Consider the following 19,624-nt stretch of genomic DNA (forward strand, 5'->3'; position numbering starts at 1 on the left):
AAGGCTGGTGATCAGATATAATTGAGTTAAGTTGATACACCTATACAGTTTATTTATTGCCCAAAATGATTTGCCTTGAGCCTGACGTGGTCACAACAACTTTAAAAGGTTCCAGCAAGTGGGGTGGTACTTACATGTTGGTTATCAATCTCTTTGCCCTGAAGCTCAGTAGAAATGTCATTTCTTTTCATTGAAGAAATGAGCTGAGCCTGTCCTGAACTCTGCTCTCGGTGACTGTTCCTGGCAGATGAGTCTGTAAATGCAAAACCAGGTTCTCATTTCTCATTTTAGTCTGTTCTTACCGTTAAATGGGCCTTTGCCAATAACAAGGTAAAACCAAAATACCTTGATGGTATTTTTTGTAAAGAATAACAATCAAAAGTATTTTTAGAAGCAAAACATGTCAACTGTTTCTCGTTTCTCTTCCGTATTGCCACGTGCCATACGTGTAGGTTGGTGTTGCGCTACAGTGCCGCATTTGCACAGAAATTTTCCTCTTCTATAACCCCACATATTACCACTTTACTGGTACATGGGAAACAGGTAAAGTGCCCACAAGTCTGAAATGCAGCTCAGTGAGATCTTTATTATTATTTTTTTGCTTATTTGCATTTTGATGGCATCAGCTAACGCATTTTGAAACGCTTTGCTCTTGATCTTAAGAAGCACATAGCAGTTTCACAGGAATCAACATCAATTGTTTGACTTTTTTTACTAACATTATAAAAGATTTCAACTCGTTCATTATCTCTGTGAATAAATGATTCTTAGTAGCCTAAAAGCCTGCGCTAGAAGAGCTCGGATATGGGTCTGTTAGGTTTGTATTTTGTCAGGAAACTATTATTAAAAGTATTTCTATCTTTAACCATCAACTGGATATATGAAAAATGTTTCTTGGCAGTTAGAGCGAAGTTAACCCAGCAGTTCACAGCAGTCTCTTCATGCGACTCGTGCGGAGTGTCTCCTCAGCACAGAAAGCAAACAAAGCCTTGGTGTTACATGTTGTACTTTCTCTTGCAAAATCTTTCTGACCGAAAAATGGCCAAGCTTACCTTGGCAAACGATGCGGATGTCGCACAAGAGAAGCTGGCACTTCTCACCCCTTTGGCTTGAAGATGATGCTGAGAAAAGAACAACAAGCTTTTGTATGGAGCTGGCGGTTTAATGAGTTCTGACTAAATCGATTGTTGATCCATTAACCTGTATCTAGACTAAAAAACGGAAGTCCGTAGAAGATGACGTAAAATCCACTCCAAATTCTGCCTTATCGGTCACGTCTCCGTGTCGTGAGTGGGTGTTGCGCTCTGCTGCGGCAGACTCGAGATTGTCTGTGAATTCATTAAACGAGCTTGTGATGTGCAGTGGGATTGCTCTGTTTTCTGCCCTCAGGTCTGTTGTGCGCTTCGCTGCGAGTCTTTTAGGTAAACTAGTGGACAGCCTTGCACCATCTATTACTAATGTTTTAGTGCAGGGCAAGCAGGTAAGTCCTCGCTCCTCAGAAATGTATTAAGGAATGATAACTGAGAAACTAATTGAATGGGCTTTTTCATTTTTAAGGCCTCTGATGCTTCTTTTAAAAGTACCCAATGGCTTAAAAAATTGTTTCTGAAGAGGAGAAATCCAGAGAAAATAGGTTGAATCCTTGTGTATACTGTGGGCTAATAAAGTTACTTTGATTTAATGGCAGAACAATACTGAAAAGACAGTTCAGTGTCTAGATAAGAAGGGAAGAGGCATGATATACATAACTCCTGTGAATTTACATATATATGCCCTCTTATTTCACAAAAGTAGCTGGAGTCAGGTAAGAAAGCTTAGTTTTAAGGCTTAAGGAAGATGTAGCCAAGCCCCTGTAATGATGGAGCCTGAGACACCACAGGAGCAGAAAGTTGTTTGGGATTTCAGTGTCCTGTTGCAAACCAAGTTTAATGGTCAGTGTTTCTTCCTTTCCTAAGGAGGGACTATTTTTTTCCTCCCAGCACGATAATTTTCATTAAGCTCATGAAGAGTTGTTTCCAAATAATAGTAATTGAATATTCTGTGATTTTGTATATGCGCACACTTACCTACACAGAGTGCTGTTCTGACAGCTGTGTCTGTGTCTCCTCTCCTAACGTGCCTTCACTCATCGCTTTATACTAATGATTTTTATTATAGGAGAAAAATTAGTGTTTGAGTGTTTTACTGACAGTAGTTTAAAGGAAATCAGAATTTTAACAAAATTCCTTTTTTGTGGTTAAGCAATTTAGCACCAGCAATGTATTTTCCTCAAGCGAAGGCTAGAACTTTTAGGATGCTGTTAGAAATAAGAAAACAAATATATTGATTTAATTCTGAATTTTAAGTGAGCTTCACAGCTGAAATGTCAGAAATGAAAAACGATCTAAATCTAGTTAAACAGCCAGTTTTGAACCCAAAGCAGTGGTCTCATACCTTCATTTTCATTTGGAAAAAGAGATTCCGTATTTACTGTGGTCTGTAGTGAACGTTGTTTTAATAGCATCCAACTAACAGTATTAACCAGCATCAGTCACTGGCATAAAATCATTTTTGTATTGAGAAACTTTAACAAGAAAAGCAGCGTTCATAAAGCTTCATGTCTGAATTGCTTCTGTGGTGCTTTTATTCCTGTCCGGATCTTCTGAATTGGTTTTGATGTATCGTAGGTGACACTCGGCGCTTTTGGCCAAGAGGAAGCGGTTATTTCTAACCCCTTGTCCCCAGCAGTGATTAAGAACATCCTCTATGAAAAATGCCACTTCCAAGACGAACGAGAAGCGGTGGTGCAGCAGGAGCTGGTCATACACATCGGCTGGATCATCTCCAACTCGCCCGAGCTGTTCAGCGGGATGCTGCAGATCCGCGTCGGGTGCGTACCCACCCTGCTTCTCGCTGCTCCTGCAGGGAACAAACCGTGCTGGTTTGACTGAAAATGGGTTAACTTTCTTTGTGCAGTTAGAAACCTTTCTTTTCCATAGCCAGCACGCTCAGTATTTGGACTTAGTTTGAGGACAAGAGATAACAGCCCAGCACAGGGTTAATGTTTTCAGTTGCTCTGGTCTGAGAGCTGAGGACACTGAGCTCTGCCCACAGGTGTGAGGCAGCGGGGAAGGGGATGGATGGACGGACAGAGCTGGATGGACACCCAGACTGAGCAATGAGAGTGTTCCAGCCCATTGGCGTCATGCTGCATATTTAAGGATTTGGCTCTTGCACTTTCTGGGGAGTTTGATCAGGATGTTTAGTTTGGCCTTTTGCCATTTTGCAGAGGCCTCTGAGCCTTTCTGCCTTTTTCTCTCTTTTGGATGGGCAGCTCAGGGCTGGGGCTCAGTGTGGATGGAGTTCCTGGGGAATTGCCTTCAGTACCTTTTATTTCTATTTTTTATATATATTTACTAGTAGTGTATTAGTATTTTGTTATTTTATTAAACTGTGTTTATCTCAGTCCAAGTTTCTCCCTTTCAGTTCTCCCCTGTTGGGGTGAGCGAGCGGCTGCGTGGTTGTATTGCCAGCTCGGGTTAACCCACGACACAGACTTCAACAGAGATGGTTGCTACATTGCAAGAACAATTTATAGAAGACACTGCAGCAAAACTTCTGTACTTCAGTTGTACATTTCTGGGAAGTCTGTTTTAAATGAGTGTGCCAAAAGCAGGTCCCTCAGCTCATCTCAAATTTGTCTGTTAAAGGTTTTTGCTCACCTGGTAGTTCCTTGTGTCACGTAGGTTTGGGGCAGACGGGTGCAGGATAGGCTGCAGAAATGCAAGAATCTAGGAAGGATGCAGTGTGGATTTGATTCCCTCCCGACACCACGCAATTCTCCTCCAAGTCAACATACAATTCTAGTTGCATTCTGTGGTTTCTAGTAAGTGCTGAGCTCAAAACACAGCCTTGCCTAAACCAGGCTTTAAAGTCTGGCAACCACAGCAACAGATCCTGTGGAAAGAGTGTTCCAAGGTACTTAAACAATTTCTTTTCAGAGTTTCAGCACAATATCTGAAAGATAGCTTGTTCTTTGTTGTCTGTCTGTAATAAAACCTTCTGCAGCTCTAACGTTTACCATTTCAGCTTTTCTGACAATATTTTGAGGTGCCAGGGTATACTTTGTACTCAGTGAATCCGAGTATCTGATGGGCGTAATGAAGACGTTGTTCTCTGCACAGAAAGATTTAACTGCCCCGATAAAGAAAAACCCGATTTGTCCTAGAAGGTTGCTACACGTCTTTTTTGTTCTCTAGCCCCCAACAACTGAGTAAGTCTCCCTGTTGCAGACACACACCACACTCAGCTGTCCATGGGCTCCCGGGTTGTCCAGCTCTGTGCTAAACAGGCTGAGCTACGCAGAGCTTAGGAACCACAACCTGAATCAAGTCTAAAACATCGTTGTACGCCATTGTTCGATAAGGTGACCTCCAGCCAGTGTGCTGCAGCGGTAGCATATCACCTGCTACTTGCATTTGCTTTGCTAGCTACAGAAATTAATGATGTTTTCACATTTGGAAGAGACAGATGCATTTGAATAAGCACTTCTTTGAAGAGGCCAGGTGCTCCCGACTGAGATTTACAGAATTCACAAGCGTGCTTTATGATTAGAACTTAAGTGTTCCGTCTGCCATATCTTCTCATGGAGAAAATACAGCGTTTCAGCCCTGGCAGGAGATACCAGCAGCGTTTTTTCTAGTACACAAGATTCATGGTTCTGCTTTAGCCGTACATTCCACTCACCATAAAACCAAAAACTTGTCAAATCACCTGTATTACATTTAATTGCAAGCGCATCTGTCCTTTTTCACTTAAATGCCTTTTCTGTACCTCACCAGATCCATGTTACCCTTTCCTCCTGCATTCTCTGTAGCTAATTCTTTTTCCTTTCTTCCAAGGTTAATGCTAGAAATTCAATTTCCTTTATTTCCGTGTTATCACCCACTCCAGTGAGCAAAATTAACCTTCTCCCAGAAACACCATTCCAGTTTGATAATGATTTGATTTAGTGTCTTGTTATTGATTTGTTTTCAGGGCTTTATGTTGAAATAGATCACGTAGCTGACAGCCCCATTGCTGTAAAACCCCCTTCCCAGCGCAGGCTGAGCCGCAGGGCCACTCCTGGCTGTGCTTTGGGCCACCACAAAGAGAAAATCCCAGCAAATGACACCCGTACACATACACTGGAGTCACTGGTGACCAAAGAACCGGTTCCTCAGCCTCAGTGTTTGTTGATCTCAGTAACGAGAAGAACACTGTTCACTCACTGAAACAGTGTCGTGGGTAATGCGATATGCCCAGGTTGCCCAACGTTCTCCTCTATCTTGCACCTTCAATCGGTGGTCCCAGAAAGCTCGCACTCTCCGATTTCTGGGCGGTTACTGGGAATCCTGCAGAGGAGTGGCTTGTCTCGCACAAACAAAACCAGTCTGCACCGCAAGGAGCGGCGCGTGGAACGCGGCCGCGCTGGGGACCAGTCGCTCTCCTAGGAACACTCAGCATTTCCCGGCAGTTTCTTTTCCTTTCCATAGTTCCACCCCCTTGATCTGAAGCGATGTAGATGGTGAGAGGCTGAGCTCCATGCTCCGTCACCTTGCCTCACATGCATCCACATTAGTTCATCTTTGATACTACATTAGAGGCTGTAGCACTGTGTTTATATAATATGCAGAATAAAATTCAGCAGTTTCATTCAATAATTCGCAAAGTTCTGCCTCTGATACCTCAGGCTACAAAAATCTTTACTGTTGCCATATTTTTATTTAATCAAATATTTTCAAAAGGGAGAAGCAAAAGAAAGATGTGATAGACTGCAAAGGGAATTTCAAAGGCTACAACTATACATGAGCCCTGGAGTCTTTTTAAATGTAAAATCATTTTAATGTTTTTTATAACTCCTCATCAAAATGCAGGTACTGTCAGAGTGTAATTCTGAGGAGGAACTGGAATATCAAAAGGCAGGTGAATGTTTCTCTTAATGAACATGGGATGTAGGGGAATACATGGTCACACAGGAGAAGCGTGCTGCACAGCCCACTGCGCCAAACCCGTTATCCCTTCGGTTTGTATCAGATGCCAAACACAAAATCTGAGTAAATTCCACAATACAGTAGGAGTAGGAGAGTATTTGTGTGATACTTTATGTGCGTCCTGACAGCCAAACAGCCGGATCATGCGGAATTCTTATGAGCTGCTTTATGAGACTAACTAGAACACCCGTTCTCTACCCACTTGGTGAGTTCTGTCAGCCAGCTCAGCTCCTTAGTGGATCCCGCAGGTCCTGGAGTCGCACTGGGGGAGCGGGAAGTAAAAGGATCCCCCTCAGCGAGCTGGGCGTGAGACAAGCTGTGTTAACCCACACCCACCCTCACCCTGCGCCGAGCAGTGATTGAAATCACAAGGTTTGCAGCGGTTACTTGTATTCGTGTGTATAATGGATTCTGTCTAGTAAACGAAAAAGGTCGTAATATCTCTGGGAACGTACCGTGCTGCACAAATGGATATATGTTCTTCTGCAAATTGCTGGAAGGTCCGTTCATCCTCCTGCTTTGCTAGAGCTGTGAGAATTTTCAGTTGTGATTGCACAGTGAAAAGGAAGTTTTTGAAAGTAGAGCAGTATTACCTGAGTGCCAGGATGTACCCGCACAGCTTTTGTCTTGTTTGGTTGGTTTGGAAATGTGGTTCCAAATTGCTAATATAATTTCTTAAACTAAAATAATTAATATGCAAGCAACTGTTGAGCAAAGTAAAATAGTTGTTTCTGGCTAAAAAATCATTTTGTTAGAAAATAAGGACTTTGATAGTAAAGATGAAAAGTTAGTCCTGTACTGAATTGGTGAAGGTGTTCCCGCCTTTCCTTCAGGTGGATTATCCACGCGATGAAGTACGAGCTGCAGATCCGTGCTGGGGACATGCCGGCCAAGGACCTGTACCAGATGTCCCCGAGCGAAGTGAAGCAGCTCCTGCTGGACATTCTGCAGCCCCAGCAGCAGGGCAGGTAACGCGCGTCTCACCTCCGCACCCTCTGTGTGCGACTGAAACCACCAGGCACCTGCAGTCACTGACATACTTATTGAAGGAAAGGCAGCAAAAAGGCACTTTTTCATCCTTTCACCCCTGTCCAGCTTCTACAATTGTTGCTTTTATGCTGCAGCTTCTCTTCTCGGCTTTACCTGTGTGGAAGTCTGAATTTACAGCACTGATCTCTGTACTCTGACAGTAATGTGAGCCATTGCGTTCTTTGATGGGGACAAAGTACCTTTAAGTAACTTTACGAACAGTTTCTCTGCTGTTCTGTGCCCTCTTCTAGCTTATTATATGAATGGAGAACAGATGTTCTCTAGAATTGCCAAGAGACAGCGATACTGCCTGAATGTTGTAATCTTTTCTCCAAGCGGTAGCCGGCTGCCAAAAGGAGCATTCGTTGTGATACAAGGCATGCAAGACAGAAGTTAAAATTACAACATTTCCACCTAACTATGTTGATAAGAATAAAGCCGAAAGTCCTCCTGTAGGTTTTACTTCTGGTTAAGTTAGGTTAAACTTGACATGTAATACTGCTGATAATTTCCACAATTTTGGACTGAACGGAGGTGACCTTTTCTCTTGACAAAGAGGAAATGTACCACACGTCAGACTACTTTATGCTCCTGCTTAATTCACAACACATTCTTGTGTTTTCCCTGGTCTATAATGCCCAAGAAACAAGCTCCTTAAATCGGTGTCTGCTCTTTTTCTAATTCATGTGATGTACAGTGTCTCAGTCCAACTGACTCTGAACTCTCTATATCCCACGTGCTTTTCAGCGTCCCGGTCGTGGCATTTACTGCCTGCTGCTCAGTGGTGGCTCTTCGTATAGAATCATCCAACAGTTTGTGCTGAAGGCCCTCCCCAGCTCCCCAGTGCCCCCTGCCATGAGCAGGGACATCTTCACCAGCTCAGGGTGCTCAGAGCCCCGTCCAGCCTGGCCTGGGATGTCTCCAGGGATGGTTCATCCACCACCTCTCTGGCCAACATGGCACAGGCTCTCACCACCCTCAGGGCAACAATTCCTTCCTCATGTCTGAATCTCCCTCCTTTAGTTTAAACCATCACCCCTTGTCCTATTATAACAGGCCCTGCTCAAAAGTCTGTCCCCATCTTTCTTATGGGCCCCTTTTAAGTGCGGAAAGGCCGCATTAAGGTCTCCCCAGAGCTTTTCTTCTCCAGCTGAACACTCCAGTTCTTTCAGCCTGTCATTCTGTGATTCTGTCCTCCCAGCAGAGCTGTTCCAGCCTCAGGTCATTCCTGTGGCTCCTCTGGCCCCTCTCCAGCAGGTCCATGTGTGTCCTGTGCTGAGCACCCAGAGCTGGACACAGTACATTGACATTATTCTTCTAAATCCCCAGCAGAACAAGCCCAGCTTTCTCTTTGCAGCATTTTCCATTAAATATTATGCTATTTAGGAAACAATTTGGTCAGTTCAAGCTTCATTACCCTCATTAGAGATCCTACCTGAGTTGTCACGCTGCCTTCTGCTTGTGATTCCTTTCACGTACAACAGCTGGGTCAGCAAAGAGCACTCTGGGCGCTTTTTCTGAGGACGAAGATTCTTATCTGCGCGCAAGAGCCAGCCAGCATATCCCTCAGAGCGTCTTCCTGTACTCTATTACTCGCTCCTTCTCCTTACCCATGAGTGACTTGTTTTTAAGAGTTCTCTTGCTGCCAGGAAGTACTGAACCCTGTCTCCTCGCATTTTCTTTCCGTGATCGTTTTTCCTACTGTTGTGACTTGTAGAAAGATGCTCTGCTGCTGTGACAGCGCCTGTCCCTGCCGGTCACCTGGCACAGGCCAAGGGCTGGTGGTGCATTTACCTCCCCAGCACTCTCTCCACAACTAAACTCTCCACGTTTTCATGGACAGTCAAATTTTATATATCTATATATTGCTAACGGAGTGCAGACTTCCACACACACTCTTTCTGACCGGTTTACGCAGGTCACGAGATTGCGAGCAGCCTTTTTTACATGGAGCGTTGTTCTCTTATTGATCCAAACAGCGACAAAACTCATTTTGCTCATTGAGTTTACAGGACTCTTCCTTCCCATAGTCAGATAGGTAGGTTGGAGTATTTCTGACAACTTCAAATGCTTCTTTCTTTGTATTAGGAAAACAACCTTTTATTTCTATCGCAACTGGTCTGAATGTTTCTTGTCCGCGTCCGAGGGCCGAGCTGTGCAGAGCACGAGCTGCCGGGGGCACGGCGGGTGCAGGGTTGTGGCCGTTAAACGCTTTATTGAGAAGTGATTTATGAGACATTTTTCTTTATTTGACATGTTAATCCAGTACAGTTCTACAGGAAAAAAATGCTACATATTGGCACGATCCCGGCAGCGGTAACTAATGTCAGTAGCAGCTGTTGTATCACAAGTGCTTTAAAGCCTTCACTTTAAATATCATCTTTGTGCTCATATTCATATCCCAATTACCTGGAGCTCAAAGCTCTTCAGAAGATGCACCACTTAGTAATACTTTGTTTTTCCCTTTAAAAAACCCACCACAATGTGTCCTCGAGTGTAGTTGGGAGCTACCCTGAGCAAATGAAGACAAATGGAAGAACACCCATGGAGCTGTCTGGAGAGAGTCCTCTTTCTGGGCAGAGCTCCGGAGGAATTCTCATCTCTTCTCCAGTATTTAAGATTCAGGTTTTTCAATGTAAGATCTTTTTGTTATTTCAGCTGGCCCGCTGCCATCTGCACAAACCAGCAGTTGTGCTGACAACTCATTTTGTTCTGAACATATCAGGTTAATCTGTCAATACAAATAGAGGAAAAACTAAAATCCCCCAAACAAACCCACAGTGGTAAATAATGTGTAATAGTGTGTTCATTCTTGTGCTGCAAATATCCAGACATTTAGGTGTAGGGACTTCCCACCTTTCCTGAATCAGGTCCTTTAAGTTCCCTCTTACCGAGGTGATAAAAGGGCTTAACAAACAAACCAACCAACCCCAACCACCCTTTTGTGGGAGCGTTAAACTAAGACACAAAACCATTACTTGCTTTTCACCAAAGCTTTGCTTCCTAGGGAAGCTCTCACTGCTCTCTCACTGTAGAAAAATGGATTTTCTGCTTAAAATTTAAAAAGCAACTAGGGACTTGAACACAAGCCCTATGAGGAGAGGCTGAGGGAGCTGGGCTTGTTTAGTCTGGAGAAGAGGAGGCTTAGAGCTGAGCTCAGCACTCTCTAGAACTACCTGAAGGGCAGTTCTAGCCAGGTGGGGACTGGTCTCTTCTCCCAGGCATCAGCAATAGGACAAGGGGCCATGGGCTTAAACTCTGCCAGGGGAAATTGAGGCTGGAGATGAGAAAGCAATTCTTTACAGAGAGAGTGGTCAGGCATTGGAATGGCTGCCCAGGGAGGTGCTGGACTCACCGGCCCTGGAGGTTTGTAAACTGAGACTGGACATGGCACTTAGTGCCATGATCTAGTCAATGGACTGGAGTTGGACCAAGGGTTGGACTGGATGATCTCTGAGGGCTTTTCCAACCCAGTCCATTCTGTGATTCTGTGATTCTGTGATTCTGTGATTCTGTGACAGTACGCTTTAGGCAAACTCCTCCGTCAATACGTGCAGCACAGCTGCTGGAGGCTGCGTTCTGTGCTGTGCGGCCCCGTTCAATCCCAGCACGGCGGCCGCCTCTCTGAGCTCCGCTGATGCTGCCTCACGCGTTCTGGCTCCAGCCCCGTGCTGCCCAACCCCGAGAGGGAGCCGCACCAGAGCTGAACTCCAGACGTCGTGGTTGTAAGGAAAATAAAGGTGTGGACAGCGTTTCCAAAGGGAAACAGAATTTGTCATTTATCAGAGCGTAACTCTGTTTGTGCAAAGCTTTAGTGTAACAAAACCATTCTGTCAGATGTTCTAAACTTACAGGCACTTGTTTTGCTCCACACGGTCATAAAAGCTGCCTTCAGTGATCCTGCTGAAATGCAGATTTCTAACCTGGTGTTTAAATTAGAGGGACAGATGTTTCGAAGCCATTATCTAGTACGTTTTGTGTTTTATAGATTCGTTGAGCTGTATTTATATATTGAATTGTTTTGCCTACTGTATGATAAATTTATAGTTAATACTGGGGTTTTTTTTCAGCCTGCATAGATTTGGCTGTTGTCGGTACCTCACAGTGACTGGTGGTTTATATATTATTTAGTTGATTTGATCAGACACGATGAACTCAGCCGAGTTCTGTTACTGCACTGGGGACATTTCACAGTTAATTCTCTTAGTCCAGTTCCAAAAAGCACAAACGAGATCCCGAGCTGTGTGTGCGGAGCACCTGCTCGGGTTTGCTCTGGAGCCGCTTGCCACAAAGCACGAGCTCCACGGCTGTGTGGGAGCGTGGCTCCGCCGTCCCGCCGTGGCTCCGCCGTCCCGCCGTGGCTCCGCCGTCCCGCCGTGGCTCCGCCGTCCCACCGTGGCCCCGCAGCTGGAGCGCTTTGGCCCACGCTGTGGTTTTCCTGCGCAGGAGCTGGCTGAACCGGCGGCAGATCGACGGGTGTCTCAACCGGACGCCGGCCGGATTCTACGACCGCGTGTGGCAGATCCTGGAGAGAACCCCCAACGGGTTAATCGTGGCGGGGAAGTTCCTGCCGCAGGTAACGCTGCGGGATGCGCAGTCAGGGCTGCTCACCTGACCGCTAACGCGGGATTGTTTTATTGTTCATGTCTACTTTATGCCATAACGTATTACTTAGGGTAGTTTGTTCCTGTCATTATCAAAACCAAAACATTTATAAAAGAATAAGTCTAAAATACACTTTCCAAGTCATGGACTCTGAAATCTGCTCTTTCTAACCCTACAGTGTTCACATTTCTTAGCTGAGGATTATTTATTCAACAAGCAAACAGGCTCTGCCGGGGGCGGGTTTGACGTGATGCAAGTGGCCTTTGACTAAAAGTATTACTTGTTTTCCAGCAACCAACCTTATCGGATATGACGATGTATGAAATGAATTTTTCCCTTCTCGTTGAAGATATGCTGCAAAATATCGACCAGCCGGAATACAGGCAAATCATTGTAGAGGTCTGTGGCCTACAATGAATGACATTTTATCACGTACATGAGTATGTTACAGCTTAAAATGAAAAAAAATGCATAACTGAGACTCAAATATTTGAAGAAATAGCATTTTAAATATAAACTCTTGCTTCAATGGTTCCTCCATGGATTTGTATGATGAACAGGTTCCTGTTAACGTGTTCAGAATATGCTAAGTTTTTGATGCTCTTCCCCTTTGGCCAATAGATAAATATTAAGGACGGTGCCAATACCAGTAGGTCACAGGAGGTGAACACTGCTAATCACAGTAACCCCAGAGTAGCTTTCCTTCCAGCCCTGCCCGGGCCTTTTTCTACCCATTTTCTCGGTCTAGGGAAAACCCTCCAACAGTCAGTTTGCCCCGTGGCAGATTCTTCCCGTTTTGCTGAGGTCTGTCTCTAGTAAGCTGCTTTATGCTGCTGAATCAACAAACTCCGGGTTCCCTGACCTTCCCAGAGCCACCAGGAAAGCTCGAGGCTGTTCAGAGTCCTTCCCCCGCACATGATGGATCATTTGGAACCAAAGCCGCTGTACCCCCCGTCAGGACCCCAGTGCTGGCAGCAGCTCAGTGCGAGGGCCCGAGCAGCTGCCTCTGGTGCCGGTGGGGGTTCCTCCCAGAAATACCCAGTCCACCCCAGTTCTGGCTGACAACCAGTGTCCTGCTGCGGGCTGACAGAGAAACTCGATTATCCAAACCCTGGATGAGAATATAGACTCGACTGCCCACCTGTCCTTGTTATGACACTCAGGTCTCTCATCATGTTCACCTTCCTATGTCAAACCTCTTCCAGATGTAAGGAATGTAAATTCTTTTTAACTGAGACGTTTTATTGATGTCTGCTGACTTTGTTTTTATAAACCTTGTCCTAGCAGGATTTTACTGATCACATACGTGATTGTGCCTCTCAAGAGCAGATGCTGAGGGGCAGCGGTTGCTGTGTGCCCTGGCTGAACACCAGCGCCGCTGCAGCCAACAGCCAGCGACTGATGAACTGGGGAGGTGCCTCCGGGCTCCCCGCGCGGCTGGGTGTGAAGGTCCGTCCTTCGCACAGCGCCCTGCGCCGGGCAGCCCGCAGACACTGCCGCCTGGCCCAGAGACCTGCATTTCAGTGCCTCTTTTCTGCAGCTCAGAACATGATCAGCTGTGTACCGTTCCCTGGGCTGTTATTCAATGGCTTCCTGCACATCGATTAGTACCAGTGCTCTTACGTAACCCAAATCTGAACAAATCCAGTCTCAAGCCTGACGGTCTTTTTCTGCCTTCCAGTTGTTGATGGTCATATCTGTTATTTTGGAGAGAAACCCTGAGCTGGAGTTCCAGGACAAAGTGGACTTAGACAAAGTGGTGCAAGAAGCACTTCATGACTTTCAGAAAGATCACAGCAGTCCTAAGGTGAGTGAAGTATTAGTGTCTTATAGCATTTACCATTCTGATTGAAGTTAATTATAAATGTAATTCTGTGCAGTTCAGAATAAAAAGATATTGACAGGAGTTCAGAATGGAACACAGATAATAATATAGCCAAGTGCTGTGTAAGTCTGGCCTGTGAGCAGAGATAAAAGATGTGTACGTCTTTATTGCTAAATTGTTAATTCAAACTGGTATGGGAAGGAGAACACTCATAAACATTGAACACAAGCCCTATGGGGAGAGGCTGAGGGAGCTGGGGTTGTTTAGTCTGGAGAAGAGGAGGCTTAGAGCTGAGCTCAGCACTCTCTAGAACTACCTGAAGGGCAGTTCTAGCCAGGTGGGGATTGGTCTCTTCTCCCAGGCAGTCAGCAATAGGACAAGGGGCCATGGGCTTCAACTCTGCCAGGGGAAATTGAGGCTGGAGATTAGAAAGCAATTCTTTGCAGAGAGAGTGGTCAGGCATTGGAATGGCTGCCCAGGGAGGTGCTGGACTCACCGGCCCTGCAGGTTTGTAAACTGAGACTGGACATGGCACTTAGTGCCATGATCTAGTCAATGGACTGGAGTTGGACCAACGGTTGGACTGGATGATCTCTGAGGGCTTTTCCAACGCAGTCGATTCTGTGATTCTGTGATTCTGTGCTAATGTTACCCAGCTTTGAAATGAGAGTCTGGGTAAAGCCAAAATAGTTATAATACTCATGAAAGGGGAAAGAATTAATTAGGGGGGACACTGGAACTGAGCAGAGCTAAGAATAACAAAAAGAAAGAAAGAAAACACTAGAGCTCAGCAGGGAAGTGTGAGGCTGAGATTGCTGTGCACGAGTAAAATGTACTCACCAAAGAACTCCCATTGGCAGCACTAATGTCAGAACTGGAGATGCAAAACTGTTCTTGGCTGCTGATTGCTGTGCTAGAGTTGCACTATTGACCTTGCAAGCTTTTAATGTCTTAAGACTTAAAATCCAAATAAATGTAACTTGATCATTAAGTAGTTTTTAAGATTTACTTCACTATGATTTTAGGTTTTATGCTTCAAAGAACGCTAAATATTCTTGTTACAAGTTTTGGTGCCTCAAAGCTCTGAAATTTTGTAATAAAGCTCTGAGTAATCTGCTGATTCATAACATACTGATATGCAACAGCACTTCTGCTGCTGCATTGAGCTCCGTTAAAGACGAGGACTGGTCTGCTCCTTAAGAACCGTTCCCAAAGCTCCAGGGCTCACATTTTTGCCACTACTCTTTCGTACTAAGATTGGAAAGCAAGCCAGATATCCATCCAGCCATAGCAACAGCTCACCTTGCAGCATCCCTTTGGTTTTGAAAGGACCCAGTTTTATTAAGTCACGCTTGTGGCCTGCCCAGCTAGGAGGGTAATGACTGAGCTTGCGACCACAGCAAAATCAGCCTCGTCACCCACACAAAGGGCCATCGGGTGCCAGCGCCGCACGGGGTCGTGAATGCGCTGCTGACTCCTGTGACAAGCTGGTAAAGGCTGGAAACACACCCAAATCCTGTGCCAAACCCCATTTTTGCTGGTGCTGCCCTGGCCTCCGGCAAAGCGATGGATTTTTTTCCAAGCCCAGATGTACTTAGTATGATGCCTTTTTGTCCCTTAGAAAGAAACCCCAAGTTATAGTTGTGAACAGGATCCTTCAGCCCAGTGGTGTTGGAAACTCCAGCTCCCTGCATGGGGACTCTCGGGACGCCGCCTGTCCCGTGTTCCCAGGTCCTGCCGCTCTGTGGGATGTTCCCATGACATCCCATCTCACGTTCTCCTAACGAAGCTGCTAAACGAGTCCTGCTCTGAACTGTGCTCTGCCATTGCACTGGCTTCAAAATATTCTGAACTTTGTTCATTTCCAATTACCGTGTAATAAATGTCCCAAGTATTTCCTCCAATAATTTCAAACACAGCCTAAAATTAGAGAAGTCTAATATTTCGCTAATCTCTGCCCTTGATTTGAAAGTAACCCATTTCCTGAATTAAAGCATTGAACCTTTATTATAGCAGCCAATAAATAACTTGAAAAGAAGCAGATGCTTTAACATCATCAACTGTGCGGAACAGGTGTTCAGTGAAGGAAACCGATTTTGTTGATCTGATTAATGAATTGGTTCACGTGCTACCTGTGGTTTAGCCCTTAGATTTATTTATTTATTTCTTCTAAATAAATCTGGCGTCAGGATGTGCTCGTGCACGCAGACCTGGCTCGCGCTCGCGCGGCACAGCGGTCACCACACAGGGACCATCCGCCGCAGGCCCAGAGAGCCCCGCTGCTCTGACACTGAAAAGTGCTAACAGGGTGCAGTCTGTACAGGGCTGGAACATTCAGTGAAGAAATATAGGCAATGCATTTTAGGAATCTGTATTCCACATGGTCAGGTATGTGGGAGGTTTCTGAAGATGGAGCAGAATTACACTGAAGCTTTAGAGCCTGCAAACCATCTTTGCATTTCTAACGTATTTGTGATGTCCCCATTTGCTGCTTTCCCCAACCCGCGCTGAACAACAACCCCGTCCCTGCGCCAGGCTGACGCGACCGCGTTCTACAACACCCCCCCGCTCGGGAGGAAGGGAACGTGCAGCTACCTGAGCAAGGCCGTGATCTCCCTGCTGCTGGAGGGCGAGCTGCGCCCGAGCGGCGAGGATCCCTGCACCATCAGCTGAGCTGCGCACACCTGGGACACGCTTCCTTTAGTGATCCCTGCGTTGATCGTGCACATAGTAAAATAGAGTTCTGAATGGTAACGCTGGTCATGCAAAACCCGCTGTCCTTTGCGGAACAAAGTGCCACTGAAGACACAAAGTGCCACCCAGTAGTGTCCTTCCTCAGCTATGCAGCATGAAACCCTGAGCACATGGAGTTAGTCTGGGATATTCAATTAAGTTGAATGGGATTGTATTGATGACCTTCAATTATACATTTAACATAGTTGGTAATGTCAAGAGAAATGCACGGTGAGATTCTGTCTTTATACCTCCGTTTATAACTACAAACAAGTCTATTGTAAATTCTAAATGAAATTCAGAAAGTACCATAATTAACGTGCACACCAATCAACGTGGAAATATGAAACTTGGATTATTATTTTATTATTCTACAAACAAATTGGAGGTGTAGGTTAAATAGTTGTTACTCTTTGAAGTGTTTCTGTATCAGTTCAGTTGACATTTTCTGTATCAGTTCAATTGACATTTAGGGTTTTTTTCTTAATTTACCAGTTGATAACTTGATATACAAATTTCATCCTAATGGAGCAACTTTTTATCTCTAGCAATAAATATCGCTGCAGTTTCCCAATGGTTTAAACATCTATAAGTTAACAAGGGAGACGTATGATAACAGATAAAAGTTAGTTTTTAAAAAAGGGGCAAACAAGCTGTATTTAAAATTAATATAAATGAAGAAAAACTTTGTATTGCATAAGCTATCAATGCATTAGAGAATTCAAGATACACTTATTTATCTCCTAACTGTGTGAAAACACTGTATGCTAGATGCTTTATTTTGGTGAAAGTAATGAAAAGGAAATGCTTGTAAAAAAACTGTCAATAAAAATACTTCAAGTTGTAACTTCAAGACTCCTGTTGACTGTAGCGGCAACCTCCAACCTGCTACCCGAGACACGGACGGTCAATAAAGTGCCTCTTAGCAGCACAGAATGTACTGAAGCTGTCCAGCTGGTCCCCAAACTCCCTGATAATTAAAGTGACAGCGACCAGCGACAACTCAGCTGTCGGTGAATTGTTGTGCGTCGATACGAAAGGCGGGAGAGCGAGTTAGAGACGGGCACAGCTGGTGGGTTTGGACACACGGGGGCAGGGGCAGGGCAGGACTTGCCCAGAAATCTCAGAATCAATCCTTCTCCAGCCAAAATTGTAGAAGAACTGGTTGTTGACGGACACTGAACCATTAACAAATCTCTCATCAAAGGATGTGGAGAATGAACAAGGTTGGAAAAGCTGATTTTGGTCTCAGAGTAGTGCTCCTACTGCTCCTCCTTGCTGTAATACATCAACTTTCAAAGAATAGTGGAGAAATGGGGGGAGAATGGGGAAGAAAATCCAGAGAAAACACCCGCTCGTTACTGTTGGGTCCGTATCTGTAATGTGTGGGTACATTTAGCGCTACAAGGTTGTCTGGGGCCTGCAGCACCGCTCCAACTCCAGCCAGAGAGCTGCAATTAAACAGCAGCCACCATCAGTGGCAATTGGACACACTGACCGAGCGCTGGTTTAAGCAGCAATGCAGCGGCTCCTCCGTCCATCGCCCCCTCAGCAGTTACACACTGCAATCACTTCCAACTGCCTTTCTGGTGCTGCAGTTTTTGTGCAGGTGTGCAGCGGGTCGTGGCGCGGTGAGCGCACCCATAGCGAGCGGGACTAGTTCACGGGTTTAGAAGTCCTCCAAACTGCTGTACCGCCTCTTGCTGTACAAACACAGAACTGTCTACAAGCTGTAAATCCTACTGAAAGGAAACAATCCTTTAAATACAAACTACAGCTGACTTCAGGAGCGCTGTCGTTCTGCTGGACACTAGCACTGGTGTTTGGTTTTGCAATTGCTTGTGATTTAAAATGTAACTGCACATTCATACTTCAAATAGCAGGATAGCAGTTTTATATCGCTGTTTCTCACAGCTGCTCCGCTCTCACTCCCTCAGCGCTTCCAGTTTCTAGTAAACCTGGAGGCTGCTGATCGCGGTCTGAACCGTGTGGCTGCAAATGAATGAAAACCCCAGTCACCACTTCTCCCTTACACACCCTGGGAATGAAAATCCAGGCAAACAGGTTCTGGTTTCCTTTACAGCCTCCGACACGGGCTTTACAAAATTGTCATTGTGGCAATTTTTCAATTTCTATAAAATAAGGGTAAGTATGTAGATGAGGAGAGGAAGATACCGAAATCCAGCAGAGTCTGCAGCCTCTGGAAAAAAGGTTCTCGTGTGTCTTCTCTACCTTAAGCAGGGACAAGAAAGGAGTTTGATAGAAATGGTGCTCACATGGCATGCCTACTAAAATATCGTTCTAAAATACAATTGGAAAAGAAACTAAAACTTCTACTAAAGCAAACATTTTTTCCTACATTATAAAATGTTTGTAATCACAGAGGAAAGAGAAACCTTGGTAAAAATAATGAGAGTAGCAGAAAATAAATAGTAAAGCAGATAGTTTTTAACAGCCGTAGCTCAACTGGTACATGATTGGTAGTTAACAAACTGGATCCTGTTTTCTTTGGAAACAGCCTGCCCCAAGAGGAGCTGAAGGATGCGTTTGGGGCTGCAGAGCAGTAACTGCAGGTGCCACAATCCATGGGGTGCCCTGGGGACCCACAAGAGCTCCTGCCATCACAGCTGAAGAAATGAGTCCCAAGGGTTCTCTACTGGTTCACACCATTCAGTTCCCTTCACACCCGCCTCCGGAGCGCCCCGAAACTCCAAACCCATCCCAGGGCGAGCAGGAGCCGGGCAGACACTGGGAAACAAGAGCTGAAACACTTTAAAGTCAGGCTGTTAAGTAAAAGCACGTTGGTTTTAAACACCATTTTTGTTTTTCCAGATTCCTTTATCAGCTACTCTGCAGAGCAAGATCAAATGAATTTAGATGAGTAAACCACAGGGGGAAAGAAAAATATCTATTTTCCTCTTTTATCAGAAAGGGGGGAAATTCCAACTTGCAGTGGCACCTCCTGGTGTAAATACACATAACCCACCCCAGTCCTAAACCCAGTCACCTTTGATTTTGCCCAAACCGTCATCTTCACACTGTGGTTACCCCGAGAGTCAACAGGTGTCGTGTTCATGGAGTATCAGACATTTCGAACTGCTCTGTCCCTCCAGAGAATTCAGAAGGTGAGAAGCTGATGCAGTTAAAACGGACTTTCTTGGCGTTTTTGCTGTCAGCTTTGTTGCTTTCCTCCACAAGAATTTTCAGTTTTATTTTGCAACTGATATGGAAAAGAAATAGACAACCAGATTGATTTATTATTAACCTCTAGAAATCCCCTTTGTCACTTGCTAACCCACCACAGCAGATAATGCAGGAAGAGATCCTGATGCGAAAGGGCTGTTGCTGGACCAGTCCTGGCGCACGGAACGTGGTGCCATCACAACACCGAGGGTTGCGGCATTGTCCTCAGGGTCTGTAG

At 45.2% G+C, this 19,624-nt stretch overlaps 1 protein-coding gene and 1 long non-coding RNA gene across 13 annotated transcripts in view; one reads left to right on the forward strand and one right to left on the reverse strand.

Moving 5' to 3' along the window:
• Positions 1–17,050, forward strand: part of PHKB (phosphorylase kinase regulatory subunit beta) — an 80,665-nt gene extending 63,615 nt beyond the window's left edge. For 8 of the 9 annotated variants that reach the window (XM_065028570.1, XM_065028574.1, XM_065028577.1 and 5 more), the window contains 7 exons: positions 1,390–1,480; positions 2,667–2,869; positions 6,845–6,979; positions 11,487–11,616; positions 11,937–12,044; positions 13,327–13,452; positions 16,006–17,050. In XM_065028570.1, coding sequence (XP_064884642.1) covers positions 1,390–1,480; positions 2,667–2,869; positions 6,845–6,979; positions 11,487–11,616; positions 11,937–12,044; positions 13,327–13,452; positions 16,006–16,143 — 931 coding nt within the window. In that variant the 3' untranslated portion in view covers positions 16,144–17,050. Of the gene's footprint in view, positions 1–452; positions 544–1,389; positions 1,481–2,666; positions 2,870–6,844; positions 6,980–11,486; positions 11,617–11,936; positions 12,045–13,326; positions 13,453–16,005 lie in introns of all 9 variants that reach the window. The other variant, XM_065028572.1, reaches the window with a different exon arrangement.
• LOC110360420 (uncharacterized) overlaps positions 454–19,624 on the reverse strand; it is a 49,921-nt gene continuing 30,750 nt past the window's right edge. For 3 of the 4 annotated variants that reach the window (XR_010465859.1, XR_010465857.1, XR_010465860.1), the window contains one exon: positions 454–19,423. This is a non-coding gene — a long non-coding RNA (uncharacterized LOC110360420). The remainder of the gene's footprint in view (positions 19,424–19,624) is intronic. The other variant, XR_010465858.1, reaches the window with a different exon arrangement.

Source organism: Columba livia, chromosome 13, assembly GCF_036013475.1.
Source record: "Columba livia isolate bColLiv1 breed racing homer chromosome 13, bColLiv1.pat.W.v2, whole genome shotgun sequence".
In the NCBI taxonomy this organism is placed as follows: Eukaryota; Metazoa; Chordata; class Aves; order Columbiformes; family Columbidae; genus Columba; species Columba livia.